Source organism: Ornithodoros turicata, chromosome 1 (assembly GCF_037126465.1).
Source record: "Ornithodoros turicata isolate Travis chromosome 1, ASM3712646v1, whole genome shotgun sequence".
Lineage (NCBI taxonomy): Eukaryota > Metazoa > Arthropoda > Arachnida > Ixodida > Argasidae > Ornithodoros > Ornithodoros turicata.
In genome coordinates, this window is record NC_088201.1 from 224,286,299 (window position 1) to 224,305,355 (window position 19,057).

At 45.8% G+C, this 19,057-nt stretch overlaps 1 protein-coding gene across 1 annotated transcript in view; it reads left to right on the top strand.

Annotated features, from left to right (window-relative positions):
• Window positions 1–14,514, top strand: part of LOC135377075 (uncharacterized) — a 29,821-nt gene extending 15,307 nt beyond the window's left edge. The window contains exons 3-6 of the mRNA XM_064609414.1: window positions 1,569–1,627; window positions 4,974–5,045; window positions 9,460–9,663; window positions 14,330–14,514. Coding sequence (XP_064465484.1) covers window positions 1,569–1,627; window positions 4,974–5,045; window positions 9,460–9,632 — 304 coding nt within the window. The 3' untranslated portion in view covers window positions 9,633–9,663; window positions 14,330–14,514. The remainder of the gene's footprint in view (window positions 1–1,568; window positions 1,628–4,973; window positions 5,046–9,459; window positions 9,664–14,329) is intronic.
• The last annotated feature ends 4,543 nt before the right edge of the window (window positions 14,515–19,057 follow it).

Here is a 19,057-nt window from a genome sequence, read left to right on the forward strand (position 1 = left end):
CAACATACCGAGCTCCTAACAACATCTAACAAAAAAGCAGAGAAACCCACTTCTCATGAATTCAGCTTTACCATGCGACTTTCTTCTGCACAAAAGCAGTGATTTCGGGAAAGAGCAGCAAAATTGCTCGCACTTGTGCTGGAGTTGCTATGGCTTCAAAAACTGAAGCTTATGCTAATCAACTAAGAAAAAGACACTCGTCTCTGGTATCAGATAATTCTTGCATAATGCTACATACACAGCCACATTGTCCCTTCGTAAAGAAAACACAGGACAAGGGCACACAAATTCCTTTAAGCGGGATGGGAAAAGGCTTAAGACGGAGCGCTAAAGAATAACAACAGAGTCACCGGACACCGCTATGAAACTCAACGGCTAACACAAGATAACAACAAGATAATAACGACGGGTAAAATTGCAACACTGCTAAACAAGCCCCAACAATGGCATGTTGGGGCTTGTTTAGCAGTGTTGATTGTGCAGTGTTGAAAGCCTGATTGGCCTGAATTGGCGAATTAAATCTTATGAATCCACCAAACATGTTTGTTTGTTTCTTTTTAAAATTGGTGCATCCAGAGTCTGCCGAAAGCCTCATTGGCTTGATCCGAGTCCCAGTGCCCAAAACAGCGAATCGAATCTTTCGAATTCACCAAACATATTCGTTTGTTTCTTTTTAAAACTGGCGCCTCCGGAATCCGCAGGAAGCCTGATCCGGGGCGCCAGCTCCGGTGGCGCAGCGGTAACGCGTGCGCTTGGAGACTGGGAGGTCCGCGGTTCGAATCCGCGGGCCGGCTGTGCCGTCTGGGGTTTTCCTGGGTTTCCCTCAGATGTGTAATAGGCGTATGCCGGCACAGTTCCCCTGAAGTCCGCCCATGGACGCAGCTATCCTCCCCCCGCTATCCGTCTTCCACTTCACCCTTTCCTCTCCTCCTCTCCACCACCTTTCCCTTCCCGAGAAACATGCCGCCTAATGAGGCAGGCAGACCTCTCGGGTTCCTCCCAACGACACTCCTCCTCCTCCTCCTCCGGCGCGCGCAAAGGCACACCATAATGCTCCGACATTACTACTTTAGAAGTAACATGATTTTGCATTTGACTGTTTCTTAGTTCTATGGCGAAAGTTCAGACAAGAGAGTTTTTGTATTTCCTGTAGTCGATGAAGAACATGCTAAATAAATTACATTGAAGAAGTAGTATACGGGTGCATTTTCTGAAAGTGAATTATTATGTAATTTGTTTTTCATTAAACAAATTCTGCTTCAAAACACTTTTCAGTAGAAGTGTTTTTTTGCCCGTAGATCTTTAGACTTTTTTTTAAAGAAATGATTCGTAAGATTCGAGGATTCGCGGAAACTTCCTTGGATTCGGATTCAAGAAATTCTGGATTCGTCCCATCTTTACTTTTAATGAAATACCTGTGCCGCTCTTCTAGATCTCTTGTAGCGAAGACCCTCCGATCATTGTTGCCGGCAAATGCGTATGGTGTCCTACACTCCAGTTGTCACTTGCATTCGTGCTCGTAGTGTGTAGAAGCTTCGGACTTTTACCTGACAGTATACCTCTTCCAGAGAAAAACGACGAATGTACGCTCTTGTCGAGAAAAACATGGTCAAGGTACTGAGCGGCGGTAAGTATCAAGGATGCTAGATATCACCGAGTATAGGTTATAGTAACGAAAGAAACATCATTCGTTTTAGTGGCTTGTCTCCCAAAATGAATTCCGGTTTCTGTCATTGGAAGGTTGTACACAAGCAGGCGTTTCACCGCATTTTTTGTGGGAGGGGTCTTCGAGTGCGTTCTGCTGTTGAGAGTCTCAAAGAAGAAAAACATGCTCTAATAGCTAGGCGACATAGACTAGATAGACACGTGTTATATGCGTGTCACACAGGAGTGGGGAGCGTCTGCACTGCTACCTTAATTATAATTTTTCTAGCAAAGACGCAAAGAGGAACTGAAACCAGCACCTGGGTCAATGCTTTACGAGTTGTATATGTTCAACCACTGCGGCGCTAAACTGGATAGCACTGTATGTGCGTGTTAACGAAAGTTAAATATTAGCTTCAACAGCGCTAGGCGTGTAGGCGTAGGCGTAGGACATGTAGGCGAGTGGCGAACACCCATCTTGTAGAGAAGCAGAGGGATTCTGGCGACATTAAGTCGTAGGCGGTGTGAACTCGACGCTTCTCGACGCGAGCAGTGTTGTGTGCCACTGTTGTGTTGTGTTGGGCATTGTGTCAGACGCGTTTAAGTGGGGTTACTTTATGGGACCACTGTTGGCGGTAAATTTCTGGTCACGTGGTCATTGTCATATGATCCTACAAGGCTATGGACGAATCTGCAGGGCGGGTTGGCCATATGGAGCTATCGCTTTATAACAGAATGCCGCTCTACCATGGGGATTTTTATAAATAGTTCTTTTAATTGTGCCTCAACCCCACATACACAGCGCCGTGCTTTTGATGAATAGTTCAGAGAGAGAAAATAGAAACCAACGAGGACCGCACAGTAATTTTTTTACACCTTTCGAGGTCAAATAGCTTGTCGCGGGGCACACACTGGTATGGCGCAATTTCATACATTACAAAATAGGGTTTCTGCCACATTTATCTGTATGGCCTAATCTGCACTGAGCACCATTACAAAAGGGACATTCTGGAGAAAACGCCATTTAACGGGATGTATTTCGTTTAAAACACTGTTTCCCTTTGGAGTTTTGCAATTTTTCTGATGTCACCTTTTCTACTATGAGGTGACTAATGCCAATGGGTACAATTCTCTACCTGTTGTGCGTAATTTTTTTCAGTGTCCGAAAAATGTGCGCGGATTTCCTAAATTACCACGTGACCTTTCTCCATCGCGCGAAAGGTGCGTCTGATCGATGCGGGGTCTCTGGTGCCCACTTCACAAAGGAACAAGCCATGAGAGAACGGTCGTCATGCTACCAGATGCCAAGGCTGTTTGTGAGAGAGGGGAGGGCGTGTAGCCGTTGAGCGATAAGCAGAGCACGAACTTCGCACCACTTTTTTTTTATTCGTCAATGGCACAACTTACTTCAGCTGGGAAAAGTAATGTCGTATTTCAGAGTAAGCTTTACCCTCACAAAAGATGCTCGATTCAGGTGCTACACGGTACTGGCATCTCTCGTAATCACATTTTCTGTTGCTCTCCTTGATACAGCTTCAGGTATCTCACGGCACACTTCCGCGATTTTTGCCTTGAGTACGTCTACTGTTCTCGTTTCGTCCCTGTACACGCGCGGTCTTTGACGTGTCCCCACAAAGAGAAAGAAAAGAAAAAAAGAAAGAAAATCCAAAGGTGTCATGTCTGGGGACCTAGCAGGCATTGGCACAGTCCCAAACCTTCCATTCTACTGGTTCCGGAAGACGCTATCGAGGTATGCACGAGCTTGGCGGTTTTTATTCTGGTTTTTCATCGATGCTTAGCAAAAGCCAGTAACGAAATTCACTCTGCTTTGGAGGTACCTTACTTCCAACTGTGGTGCGGTTGTACATGGTATGGATGAAGGCTGGATTCCTTTAGCAGTCTCCAAACAGTTGATAATGGTATTCCGGTCTCCCTGGTCACCTCCCGCACGCTTGCGTGAGGATTTGCAGCAGTAAATGCCAGTATGTCGGTAGGAACATTCTCTTGCAGTGTCTCTGACATGTGCCGCTTCATCGCTATCTTCACCGTCTTTTTTTGATTGTCCTGTGTAGCACCTAATGCCAGTACCATATCAGCTCTCTAATCATTGTAATATGGCATTGGTTGCTCTATTCACCTACATCTCATGTTCAACAACAACAACAAAAAAAGAGAGAACAGGAAAGAAGAAAAACAGTCAAATGAAAAAAAAAAACAAAAAGGACAAGTAACAGTTGTACCGCAATGGAAGTCAATAAAAGCAACACACGCAGCATGTTCAACGAGCAAGTTGCGCTGTTGAGAGATATTAGAGAGTTTTAGTGCGCCGTACGCTATCGCCTTTACGTATGTAAGAGATAGCGTTGGTGGTTCTGCGCACGCGCAAAACAGAGATTTGCACAGTTCGCGGAACCAGCACGCTATCCCTTACGTACGCAAAGGCTATATAGCGTACAGTGCACTAAACCTCGCCGATTTTGCCGTTTCCCTTATGCTCTTCTCTTGCATTGAAAAAAAAAAGGAAAACAAAAAAGAGTTTGCCTTCATTTGTGTCGAGCTTATCGTTTAGCAGATATTAGACGTGCAATTCTGATATCTTAAAAGCGGTGGGCGGAATGGTGCTGAGTCCGTGAAGTGGGGCGCTACAGACCGCTTCGATCAGACGCACCTTTCGCGCGACAGAGAGAGGTCACGTGGTATCTTTGGAAGTCCGAGCACATTTTTTGGACACGGGAAAAAAATAACAGGTAGAGAATTGTGTCCATTTGCATTCGTCACCTCATGTCAGCGTCCACAACTTCGCTATTGAACACTTTTATCTAATCCAAATAATTAACAAGATAAATAATTATTTTAATTAATTAATTCTGAAACAAAAATATTCTGAATGTCTTGCAAGGCTGGTAACATTATACAAACGGTCCCGTTGCTGTGCGATGCGTCATTTTTTTTTTTTAAGGTGGGTTAGTACAACTTAAATGAATCACTCTATATAAGTTATAACCAGAACAACCTATGACCATTATACTTGCGCACCACTTGCACTGCAGTACTTCTACACGTAATATGTCCCATTAAATATAATCCATTAAAATGCACCACAAGAGCGAAAGTTAGTTACAAGAAAGTCGCAAGATACGGGAAGTTAGAAGAGGGGGCCTCGCGAATTTCAGTGCACGCTGCATAAAGTGAGACAGCTAAACCAGTCATCTAACGTCACAATGTAAACTATCATTCCTCTTCTTACTCTCATTCGTGACGAACTGCGTAAACTTTACGTGTCATCTGTCCTTTGTTTTTCAAATTGTAACGATTGTTCTATTATCCAGTATTCAAGGGGGCTTGGAACCTCCTCCATGCGGATCCAGACACTTGCATCGTCACCCATCACGACACAAGAGGTAAGATGTATTTCAGTACGCTTCTCCTTCGTTTACGTTTATATGTAATATTCGCTACCTTAATTAACACCTCCCAGACCGTGACAGATGTTCACCGTGACTGAGATTAAGCCAAGCCTGATCGCTTAAAGGAGCATGAAAAGTGGGGAGAAAAAGAAGTTCTCTTTTAGCCACGTTCAAATGTGTCACCACTGCATTATGTTTTTACACAATAAATACTCCCCTAGCAACATATTGCCCACGCTGTATTGATTCCCCCGCTCGCGCGAAACTCTCCGCTTTTCTTTCGGAGGCCATTTGACAAGGCAAGAGAACCCACGTCACAATGTGACGAAGCGCCTGCATTCACACTCTAAGAAAAAGGTAGGCACCACGACACCCTTTTGGGACGTAGTCTATTGTCCCGTACGTGACGCCCTATGAACGTCAAAGAACACCGCAGAATGAAGGGTGCTCTTGTACAACTTCGCTGAGGGAGTGCTAGTACACCACTGTTTACTGGAGAGTGTTCTTGTACACCCTGCTCGAGGTAGTCGTAGTACAACCCGTCCTAGTGAAGGGTGTTCTTGTACACCCTCCCCGAGGGAGTACTAGTACACCCCTTTTACTGAAAGGTGTTAGTACACACCCACCCCCCGCAGGAAACGGTGGCTCATTGCACACCTGAAAAGTTAATCTACAGTGTGTAAATGAAACAGCACTTTATGCAAATGAATGTTTTCTGCTACATGCAAACCACACAACAAGGAACCGCAAAAAGTGCAATGCTCATTGCAAACAGTTTATTGCACGTATTTGTACATTTGGTGGAACGAAGGATTGGAATAGAGGAAGCTTTTACGAAACAAAGAAACGAGAACTAAACATGTTCTTTAATGTAATGTATTGTTTCTTAGCAAATTATCGATTCGGAGTATGACACTGGTGATTTCAGTGCCTGTCGTTTCGGGTTAGTTAAGTACGAAGTAGCTAATTATAAAAGGTTACAGTTATGGTCACGCCATACTCACCAATTGCTTGGCACAGAAGAAATATTGTTGTAGTCACCTCTAGAGCCTAAGAGTACATTTTGATCATCGTAAGTTTCAAACCACTCGACCATCGCCGTGCAGAGTTGCAATGCAATATGTGCAGAATCCATGGGGAAAATAATCAAATGACAGCATTCCCATTAACAGATGATAGCCGATAAGACGGTGCACTCCAGGTGATAATATAATAATTAATAATAATAAATAACATAACAAGAATAAATAACAAATAATATAACATACAAATAACCAGTGATGGCCAGTAGTTAACTACATGTAGTTAAACTACTAGTTAAACTACCCGATTGTAGTTAAAAAGTAGTTATCAACTACTTGCAGAAATGTAGCGGCAACTACTAGTTAAACTACTATTTTAAGTAGTTAACTACAGTAGTTAGGTTACTGAAGGCGCCAACTACTTCCGCTTTTGCCGCAAGCTTTACGGCACGATTGTGCTTCCGACTTTTACCTTGAGCTACTTGTTTGATGAGAACGGAGGTGCAGAGCAATTGTGTCGTGCATGTGTAACTAAATCTTCACTTTTAATGCTTGTCTAGTGAAGCCTCATTTGCTGTGAAATAATTCTGCAACTTAGTTTATCGCGTAGGTACAGAAATAATCCCTTTGTAGAAGAAGCTTTGTATTTGACGATCGTAGCAATGGCTTGAGCCAAAGTTTATTATTGCTCGTGATTTATATTTAGGTGTCCAAGAACACTACAAGGGATTGGTGTTGGTGGGCATCGTTAAGTAGTTAGAGATGTAGTTAAACTACATTGCAGTAGTTAAAAAGTAGTGTTAACTACTCCCCTGAAAAGTAGTTGAACTACTAGTTAAACTACTCAATCAGAAAGTAGTTAGTAGTTATAGTTAAACTACTGTAGAAGTAGTTAGTGGCCATCACTGCAAATAACAAAGAACATGACAAATAACGCAGCAATTACCAATCAAGATGCTTTTAGATGTGCGCTCTTTGATAATACAGCTCGTGAGCAACACCTTATCTGCGCTCATCAAAGCTGCCACTTTGATTTTTCTGCCACAAGACGTTGTACGTTCTGCATTGTATCTCTCCATCGCCATGCTCGACTGGTTTGAAACTTAACACAATCAAATATACTATAGATTTTACACAGGTGCACACAAATTCTTCATCTGCATTAATTGCATCAAATGATTGATGGGTATAGCATACATAAGGGTCAAGTGTTGTAGGCAGTTACGTCGTATGTCAGTGATCTTTAATGTGCACGGAATGCAGTTACCAGCAGTAGAGGAATACAAGTTAATGACGTACGCTATACGGCCATCATTCTCTCTAACATGGGAAGTCTATTTTAAGGGAGATGCATACTGAATATTCGCCATTCCAGGAGTGGGAATCGATCACACCTTTCCTTTCCGAGGAATTGAAAGGAATGGAATTATCAGAAATCTCCATTCTTCGAAATTGAATGGGTGACCCCATTCCGCAACCGTGGTTGCCAATCGCACGGGAAATTAAATTTCACACTCTATGACGTCATACTCCTCAAAACTTGATGTCAATTTTATGATATACTTCGGCGTCTCATGGTGAAGCAATATCTTTGGAAGAATACAGTGCGAGACATGTGGATTGCAGCGGAGGCCAAAAACTTGTAATATTCTGAAGATTCGAGGTTCGTTTCACGTCTTAGTGCAAATGATGACGTGCTTTATGCGCCCTAGCGATGGAAAGGTGCTGCACGGAAAAAATCGGATATCGTGTTGGATATCCTCTGCAGCGACAGGCTGGAACAGACGGCATCGCGACTCTGACTGATAAGGGACTACATCAGAGAAGCTTAGCTTCATAGCTTCAGGAAAGCAGGAAGCAACAGAGTTGGGATGAAAAGAGTGAGATCCATCAGCAATAGGCTTCATTTTTAACCTAGAGTGTAGTTTTCGTTTTGAATTTTCAATTGTTCAGCAACGAGTGGTTGCACAACAGACGTCTTCCCCAAAGACGCGGCTTAGGCTAGATTCTTACTGGCGTCGGAATGGTTTGACCCGTATCCGACCCATACCCGCTGGTGCCAAACCCGCATCTGCCCGTAATTCTCACTTTTTCTTTCTTTTTCTTTTTTGTAATACCATCCACACCGGACCCTCCACACGCGCTCACGTGTGGCTGCCTCTGATGTGTTGTCTGCCTCTGGAGTTATACTGGCTGCCTCTGATGTGTTGCCTGCGTGGAAGGTTTTTGTGCCGACGACCACGTTATTAGAACTAGTGCGTTCTACTGCGTGCGGATGCGTGCGGGCGCTAGTTACCGTGGCAGCAGGTACGTGCGCGACCTCCCGCAGCAGAACGCAAAGAGTTCGCCCGAGCTCAATTTTTTTCCGATGCACGCAACAGCCCTCTAGCGGAGAACGAATCGCGACGCCGCTTTCCGAGCATGCGCAGTAGGTTTCTGTTTGTGACACTGTTTTCAACATTGCGACCATCGAAGCGGAAATCCAGCTCGGCGCTCATTGGCTTACGGTTTGGTGACGCACGCATTCGGACGCAGGTATGTGAACAGCGGAACGGAACGGATTGCTTACAACGCAAGCATACACACGCAGGCGCCCGCACGCGCAGCAGAACGCAATAGTGTGAACCATGCTTAACAAAAAAGGAAATTAGAAAAAGAAGACGCAATTTGGGCGACTCCTTACATGTTTCCTGTTCCTCTTGTCCTGTACCCGCACAATATCGCGAATCGGGACACGCACCCGTGGACAAGTGCGAGTTACGCGCCAATACCCCTGGACTACTCAGGCTCTCGTTACAGCGTAGTAACCATAGCTGCAACATGTATTTTTTGGCTGGCCGTCTCTAAGATTCTTTTTTTTTTTTAATTTCGTGTTAGCGCCGAGAAGCAAGTAAGGCTATGAGCGCGGTGCAGACGTGAACAGATGGAGAGAGGACAGCAGGAAGGAGTGCTGAGCAGGGGTTAGTAGACGTCCTGGGCGGACTTCACGGGGAGCATTCCCCTGGAAAGTCGGCCGGAAAACCGAGGAAAGCCCCAGATAACATATAGCCGGTGCGCGGATTCGATCCATCGCGTCATCTCTCACTGTCGGCGTGGAAAGCGATCAGCCTACCCACAATGCCACGGGAGCGAGTGAGTTTTCACCCGATGACGAATGCACGCGCGCCAGATTTGAGCATGCTAGCGCTGCTTCGGTTTGCTATAGTGGAATCCGTGGGTGAGCACGTGATATACGTTTCGGTCGTTATTTTAGCTACACACAGAAACTAAATGGAACTCAAAATGGAAGAGAGCCCTCCGTGGACATTCCCTCCATCTGGATGGAGAGCATGTGCCTTTTTTTTTTTCAGTGGGAATTATTACTAAATAAGGCTGTTTTCTTGCAGGACTTGAAATATGGGTTCGTCAGGATCGTCCAAAACCGTACGAGTTCAACGCCTGTTGCATGATCAGGTTCTTGGAAGAAGTCGAATCAGAGGCGCCTGAGTACGACATGGCCCATTCTCCGACTTACCAGGCGCCGTATGAGGATCAGAAGTGCCGCACTCTCAAGGGCTGATCTGGCAAGAAATAAAAAGCAAACAGTCCAGGTAATTAACTCCGACCTCTCTGAAACTCACGTAGTCATCTGGTGAACGTCATCACCTGTATAAAAAAAAAGAACCTGGAAATTGGGGGTGGGGGGGATTTCTTTTCGTTTGTTTCCCTCGGCATCCGGAAAAAAAAAATGCCAATTTGAATGAAAGAAGTTCTGGCGAACTGTGATGCATAAACGACACAAAGGGAAACCGTACAGGAAACGGATTACAGCGTCAACACTTAAAGGGGTTGAGAAACCACACGGATAGAACTTTGTCTCTGGCAGGGTCTGTACGCCTCAATCCACGCACTTCGTACGCAAACTACCAGATCCCACATCCTATTATTTTCATGCTACCGAGTTTTAAGATATTCCAATTTCGGGACCTGCGCCGAGTGTGGCGCCAAGCGGTGTCTCGTAGCTCCATGAAATAGGCGGGAAGTCGTGCTTTGACTGGTTGCTCTATGGCTATACGTCGTAGCACTTCCGCTCATTTCCGCTTCGGTTCCGAGCACTTCGCCGCGCCGTGTCCCAGCGTTCGCCGCATCCCTGTTTACAGGCGTAGTTTACGAGGACGGGAAACTGCGCACTTCCGTTGCCCGCTCAGTATACTACGTCATTCCGAGGAGGAGGACATCCAAGAGAAAGAGGAACTCACCATATTCAAAGTGCCATAACTCCGTGACGCGGCAGCGCAGCGTAAAGGGGTTTCGGCGGATTTATTTGGCACCCATAGATCTATATTTCGACCATGATTTCGCATAATATTCGAGATTAGATTCATAACCCCTCTAACGAACAGGACTCATTTAACACCGACAACGAAGCACTCGAAGAAGTATTGGAGCAGGTGTCGACAAACCAGATGGACCCTCAACGACTTTTAGGAGCAACACAGTACCAAGGTGCGAAGATGCCCGCGGAAGAAAACGAAATTAACGTTAGAAGAATTTTTTGGGAAGCGTACGCTAGACAAGATGTCTGTATCCCAGTGTGACGGCATGCCGTATATGATCTCTCTTGCGACCGATTAGCGCATGACCACCACCAACATAGGTGTCGCGGACGTTTTCGTAAACGGCGCCATAGGTGTTCTCAGGTATGCACAGTCTTTCGATGATGAACATTTCAATGTCGACGGCGACGACGAACCGCAACCGTCTACTAATGGAGCCGATGGAACAACAGAGCGTATCATGAACATACTCTGTGGACTTGACTTTGGAAACGTCCATATAGGTCGCAAGTTTCGACTCAAATCCGGACCACACGCTCTCAGCAAACCAACCACGCTCGGTCGCAGCTTGACGCCCATCAATAAGCGCACTACCAATATCGGTCTCGTAAAACGGTGAGCTGCAAACGACAGCAGTTTCCTGTCATTCCGGCGCGCGCAACCACCACACGCAAATCCCAGGGGGGCACACTTCATCAGTTCGTCTTCAAATACGACAGCGGCCAACAACATTAGCTCGTTTAAATCACCCTGACTCGAGTGACCACAGTCGAGCACGTGTACATGCTGAACCACAAGGACGACCTCCGGTTCCATCATGGACGTCACGGCAGCTATGTGCCGCATGTGAACAACATCAGAACCGTGTGGTGGCGTCTCGTCGAATAACACCGACTCGACACCACCAGCTCACGAGCTCATCTATTCTGCACCTCTCCGGACACTGCTCTGAGCATATTCAGCTTCAACATACAAGGCATCGCCACACATTCAGTTGACATCACAACGGACACTGCATTGTATCAGTGCGAGTTCCCTGTGCTCAACGAGACATGGATGCGCGACCGCGAGTGAGCTGCATCGATCACCAGTTATGACTGGCTCACACTGCCACTTCTTTCCGTTGCGGGTACGGTACAGATCGAGTGCGGATGCGGATGTCGTACGACACGCTGTTCAGACACATGCGTTCTTTATACGGAAATCGCCTGTATTTGACCAATCATGCCTCCACTCGTTTTACGTCTATCTGTCTATCTATCTCCGCTCTGCAGTGCGCCTTCGCTCATTGGTTCGCTGCGTAGCCGAAGGTAATCCGTACCGCATAGAGTTCCGAGCCCAACTCTTGCGATGCGTATGCTTTTTGGTGCGCCGTACTTCGTTGCTATAACAACCATGCCGCACCGCATCCGTAACGCGTGAAAATGCAAGAGTGTGAAAACAAGCATAACGGATGAGCGTCTCCTTCTAACTACCGCGGCAACATCAGACGTATTGCCCGTGTTGGCGCAGTATACAAGCAGATACCCAGCCGAACCATTTGCCGCCCGATCACCATCGTGATCAACCACCACATGCAGTACACTCGAGAGTGTGGTGATATATGTCTGGCAGAAATAACCATGGCTCGTACTTAATCGGTTCGTCATCGGCACCGTGTACATACGTCCCGGCTCGTCGTGACATGACATCGGTGTGCTCTTGTTTCAATAATTAGCGCCTAACATCGCCAACAGCCCTCATCGATTTCTCCAGTGGACGCCGACGTACCGATAGTCGATGAAAGATGAAAGTCACTGAAAAGGTTAGCCAGCTGTAGGACACGAACCCACATCTTCACGATTAGCGGTCCCGAGCTCTACCAACTGAGCTAAGCTAACACGCCTTCTCAGTGACTTCCAAGGGTGTTTGTCCTTTCTATGTCGTTCCAGCCGCAGAACATCAGTTCTGTCTTGTACCAGTAGTCCTTAGGTAATACCGATAGTAGACTTCGTCAGTTCCACGAAGGAAACGTTCAACATCGATTGCGCGACACGGGCGACGCCCGGTATGACTTTGGGCAATACTTCGCTAGATCTGAATTTTGCACTCAACATCAGCGTCGAATGCCTCAATTACATCTACTTCTCGTACCATCGTCCGGTGTTGAACAGAGTGGTATGACCGTCCCCGTCCTCCCAAGACGATCGACTGTAGCTGTAACCTTCACTCACCGACTTTGTTTCAGTGACAACACTATAATATAAAACTATTGCACCGTTTACTGTAATGAATATGTACTAAACTCGAAGAAAATAAATGCCATATCTAAATTATAGACAGTTCATTCATAGTAGCCTACCAAGCGGCATCAAACAGTCTTGTATGGCGTTTTCATCGTCAGCTCAGGGCTGCCTTGCGGGCCACCGACAGCTCCGCCCCCCCCCCGTCCTGGGTCGAGCGTCTTCCAGTCATTATGCTGGACATTCGCACTTCCATGGAGGGGGACTTCCACTGCAATGCCGCAGAATTGATTTACGAATGTCCTCTTCGTCTTCCCGGTACGTTCTTCGCGCCCTTATCTCAAGTCCCCATCCTGGACATGACTTTCGACGTGGACCGCCTTTATGAGACGTTCCGCTGCCTTCCTCCCCTATCTGTACTGGCTCCCACACGCAGGTCTATCGTTGTCAGCCCGGACCTCCACACGGTCACACGCGTGTTTGTTCGCAGAGATGCTGTACGGCTCTCTCCGCAACCTCCCTACGATGGCCCCTACCGCGTCCTCCAGCGCGGCGACAAGCATTTCCGTGTGTACCTCCCTCACGGGCCTGACAGTGTACCGCCTCAAGCCGGCGTACCTGGAGGTCTTTCCTGAAAAACCCTCGCCAATGTCGGCCGCGGCAAGCCCACTTCTCCACTTACCGCCCCTTTCGTCGTCGCCAAGTCCACTGGGCACCTCATCTCATTGCATACGATCCTTTACGGTCTTCATTGCATACGGTAGCTCGCCCAGTTTCGCCGTCTTCGCCCTATTCCCTGCACGGCACTGTACACAGGTTGATGTCACTCAAAGGTCCGTTCCATCTGCCGTCTACCACCCCCTACAGTCATTCATACCGAGCATCGCCATTCGTCCATTATCGTCCTCCCTGTCGTCCTCATTATTCGCTTGCCATCCGTCACCCTTCACCGCATTGGTTTACGGCATCATCCGAGGGCAGGGAGCCCTGTAGCCTCTCTGCAGCAGCCACCACAGCGCCATGGCCTCGCATGCAGCCGCGCGCACCGTGCCGTCGCGTCTTACATTAATTCCATTACGATCATTACACAGTTTTCCATTGTAGAACGCATTGTCACTGCTATGTAGCTCTACACAACGTTAAACATAAACATACGAGAATTAACATATTTAGTATCCTGGTGCATCAGAGTATCTCGTCGTCGACTATGCAGGAAAGCAATATGGGGAACGAGCCTTCCACAGTTATCAGTTATTTCATGGGGCCACTGTACTGTCCCTGCTGGTGTCCCCATTTTTGGAACAGTGACGTCACAGCTATTATCTAAAACATATTTTCATTCACTTGCCGCGCGTCATAAACAAATCTTGAATTGACTGACAATTTCCATTGCACTCGGTCTCACTGAATACATCTCATTGGATCAGATTACGAGACAAAAATACGAAGACTGCATTGTTGACTTGCTTCAGCAACGTTCCATTTGTGCAAGCTGCCTGCCGCTAAGACATGGCCATTTTGCCAGCTATATACTGTGTGTGTGTTGTGTTATTATACGGTGACAGAAAAACGCCAAAAGAACGAATGAAGGAGCACCTCTTTGCGTAATGCTAAAGTAAACCCTACTTGAATTATGCTAGACTTATTATTTAAACATGCATTTAACCGCCAATCACTCCTCTGAGTACTCATCCTGATACGCACGCTTTTCTTTCCAGAGAACACATGGACTGTGTGCGTTTTTCTTCAGTGGCAGTTGCACATTGGCAACCCGTTCGTCTCTTTCAGTCAATTCTCTTTGCTGTTCGTTTCCCGTTTATTCGTGAAGAAGCAACGTGCTCAATTTCTTATCCTTCATGTACCAATGGGAGTGCATTTTAATAAAGATATGTGTGCAAAGGTATGTTTATGTTGTCCAACATCAATCTAGACATCCTCTCGCCGCAATTGTGACAGCGGTCAACACCCAAAAATAGGAGAAAACAAAAACATCAGACGCCCGTTTTTCAACTCTTTGTTGTGGTCAACGCGATGTGTAAATGATCCTTGTAGGACTGAAGACGGACTGTTTCTCGTCTCACCCTTTTCGTTGGAGGGCTTCCGTGGGTTGCTTAAAGCAGCGTTGTTCCCGCAACGGCCTGGTCATCCTGGAGGCACTCAATGAGATTCCAAATACGTGGATGCGAGTGGCCGACCAGCTTCGAAAACCCGTAATTCCACGCCTTGGAAGCGTTGTTGGTCCGGTCCTCGTCCTGGGGTGTGGCATCCAGCAAGTTCCACACAGGTAGCGGGAAATCCGGCCATCTGCGACGCATTCCTGTCAATAATCATTCGCCTCATACAACAACAGCGCGAACGTGCGATTGACGTATGTGTCGTCATAGTTGTCGAAGATGTCTGTTACGCCCTGTGGGACGCTGCTCTGTGTTAGTCCCGGGCCTTCTGGGACGAAGTGCGCAGCTATGAAAGCCAGGGCGTCGCATTCAGCATGGTTGCTTGAATACATCGTCCATGCTATACCTCTCGATAAGACGTAACTCGACACGTAAGCAAAAGATAAACACAGTACTCTCATAACCCAATGGGTTGTACATACCAACTCTACGCGTGAGCACCCTTGTTGTGATTGACAAAGCCCAGGGGCATAAAATATATTTTAAGAGCAGAAACCGCTTTCGTTGACATACAGCTATATTATGTCCCATACATTTGTCTGACATTATGTGCTCTAAATGCTGCGTCGTGCAAAAGGGTATATGCATTAAAAAAAAAAAACATCGTGGTAAAGCAAGACATCTCTGGAAAAGATAGGCACACGTTATGCGATAGTGCTCTATACTGAAAGTGCGCTAAAGTGTCAACACAAAAAGTGCGAGCTATGTCATTACCTTGCGGTGAGTGCTTTGTTAGAGGCGAAAGAAGCATCCTTTATAATTACATGCTCGTCAAATACTACCTTGAATGCGGCGATAACGTTCTCAGGGCCTGGAATGTACTCGAAAGCTGCGCATGTGTACCTAACGATTCGGAATATTTCCTGTCACTCACCTTTCACAAGAAACTTCCACTGTTCCTACTCTCTAGGGAAGAGCTCCACGTGACATACACAACACAAATGGCCTCCCGAAGACATGATCTTCAAAATGATCTTTATCAGTTTCAACCACCCAGGAATTCACACTTCCCTATGAATAAGCTATGAAATTATGAACATAACGTGAGCATGCAGGCCAGCGGTGTTGGCTTGACGGCGATAACATTGCCTTGAGTTTCAGGGAAGCACAGGACGTGAAGAACACATGATAGACACACAATCCAGCAATGAAGCATAATACACTGCGTGCAAGGGAGACAGGGAACCAGGGTAAAGGGATTACAAAAATGAAAAGTGACTTCTGACAAGTAATTGATTTCATATTGACCATATTGACTTGATGCACCCCATGACGTCTAATTGACAGTGGCCCCTTAATGTCAATTGACATGTTATTGATAATATTTAGACAAAATTTCCATTGACAGTGGCCACTTAAAGTCAATTGACATGTGATTGATAATGTTTTGACAGAATTTCTATTGACAAAGGGCAATAGGTAGTAAACTGAATTACATGTAGATATTTCCTTTTCTGTGAAATGATCCTATTCGATGCAGAATGTAAAAACCCCGAGACTAGGGAAGACGAAGGGACAGACACAACACCCTTCGTGTTCCCTAGTCTCGGGGTTTTTACATTATGCATCATCTTCAGCAGCTCGCTTGCTTCCTAGACATTTTTTCATTGTCATCCTATTCCATTTGACACACGTTATTTTTTTTTTTTTCGTTTGTCTTTTTTTTTCTTTTTGTCTACAGGCTTTACTTTACCAATGCAATAGTTACGATTTTATTCGTTCGTTCTCATAAAAGATGACGTCGAGACTGGGAGGTGACACGGGTTCGAATCCTGTCACCGATTGTGCCGTCTGTGGTTTTCTCTGGTTTTTCCGAAGACTTTGCAGACGTATGTCGGCATAATTCCCCCTGAAGTCGGCCCAGGACGCATACTAACCCCCCTGTCCCCACTCCTTCCTGCTGTCCGCTCTGCATCTGCCCACGTATGTACGCCGCTCACAGCGACAGTTGCTTCGTGGCGCTAACACGGAAGAAAAAGCATAAAAGAAATAAATATCTGGAAGGCATGGCACACATACACGGGAAGGATTCTGTTTAAAAGGTATCTGACCAGAACCTGGTAAATGTTTTTTTTTTTTTTTTTTTTTTTGTAAGGATAACGAACCTACATGGTGCTTCCAAATGACAATTGAAACGTTTGGCGTCTGCGGAGCCGCGAGCTATTCTAAACGAGGAGCCGAAAAGCGGTTTCGCTTTCACTCCTCAGCTCGTCGGATCAGCGCAAAAGTCTAGCTATTATTCATAGGTTTTCCTTAGTGTATGACGTAAAACGCCCGCGACGTTTATTGGGGGAAAGTCCACACCGCAAGTTCGGGTGGTTTCCGCAACTTCCGTATCGCTGGGTGCTTTTTCAATATGGACGTGGAAGCACAACGGAGTCAACAAGTCAGATTTTCAGCTATCTTTCAGCAGCTGAGAGGCACCTGCTACGTGCAGCAGAGTTTGGAGGCCTTGCTTTTGAAATGTTGAGCCGCGAATCGACTTCAACATGAAGAGGAAGTTCCAAGGACAGACTGTTAGATGAGCTTTCAGCATCCATCATGATGAAGCACGTGAACAGTTTTGTGTAAATTTCGTGTTTGACGGCGCCGTGTAAAGGGGCCGGAGTGGTTCATGCATAGTAATGCCGAAAGAAGTCGAGTGCTTATGTTGCAAGGAGCTGCTCTTAAAGGAGCATAATTAGAACTTCGAGGGCAGCACGAACCTAGCGCTCATATTCACAAGTAAGAAGCGTGTCTCATACACAATCATGCTGGTTGGTTTCAATACAAAGTAGTTATTCTGAACTTTTCGTTAATGTTCGTCACTCATTCAGAAAGAGTGCAGCTGAATTAATACTCGGCGTCCTACTAGCTTTAGCTTTGTTCAAAGCTTGCATGTCTCATACAGGAAATATATACACTACATACCAACAGTTCGTGAGATGGGTGTTGCACAAACTTGGAAAAAACAAGAGAATCGTTATACCAGTCTGCGCGGTGGACAGTATACGCAAAGCCTTTCCAGTAGTAACTATACTACATGCTTTAAATACCCAAGATACGAGGTGGAAGTACCCCCTACAGGGGGTGCCCTTGCAATTTCAGCTGTAGACACATGTCGGTAATGATGTAACTATAATAATGACCCCCCTCTCCCCGAACTTTTTTCAACACCCCTCCATGCTTGGGATTCTGGATAAACCACTGTCCTAACCCCTGACACAAAGCACCATCTCATCAGCCTGCCCCGCCTGGTAAGAATTACATTGGGCTCTCAATTCCACCACATACACAAATCAAATCCTGTTCTGACGCATCATGTTGTCCACGCATACAGTCCATATGTCGTAAGTGTTGTTCGAACTCTTACTGTCTGATAGCACCCAAATAGTATTGTTTAAGCACCTCAAGTATTTTAATGATCGTTATGTGGAAGTAAATCAGACTGTTATGCAGGTTACCCTGTGTATGACCTCCAGTTCCTGCTCTCAGTCCTCGAGAAGTGCTCACTACACAAGTTGACTATCGAAAACTTCAATCTTCCGTACATTATGTAAAACCCCAAGTCGCTTGCTTCCTAGCCATTTTTTTCATTCTCAATCTTCCTTTTGTGTGCAAAGTGCGCACCCAGTTTGAGCAGGATGTAGACCTTGAGGAACCAAGCTTTGTATCTTGGGCTGCTCAAATGCTCAAATAGGCATGTTGTAGTCAAAGATGATGTACCATGAAATGTGGTTCATATAGTTTATTCTGGCACTCAGATAATATCTTCATAATATGTCTGCAGAGATTGTTCCAAAATAGCATATGTGATGCAGCGTCATACATTATTGGGCTTCTGGGAAAAATCATGATTCACCTGATACAGACGGCAGCCTTTGTAACGGTGTCTGACACATTTTTCGCAGCCACTGTTTTAAAATATGCATTAAAAATCCTCCAACTATGAAAGTATCACGAAGTTCTTCATGTCATTTGTTTACTTTAAAGACCGTTGTGAAGGGATTTACATAAAGGGGGGAGGTTTGTATCCAAAAAAGACAAATACCAAAATGATGTACACAAAAATACACAAAATTCGTTCACTCACCACAAAAAAATTCATTTGATCTGAAAACGATCATAGCACTTGGAAATAAATGACGATATATGTTGTTCTGATGCTATGTGAGCAGGAAGGTCATTCTAGTTTGACACCATCAGCTGGTGCGGAGAGTAGAGGATTTTGTGTGTGTGTGTGTGTAGGTGGAGCAAGTACTTTGTGCGGGTCATCAAGTCTTGGAAGTAACT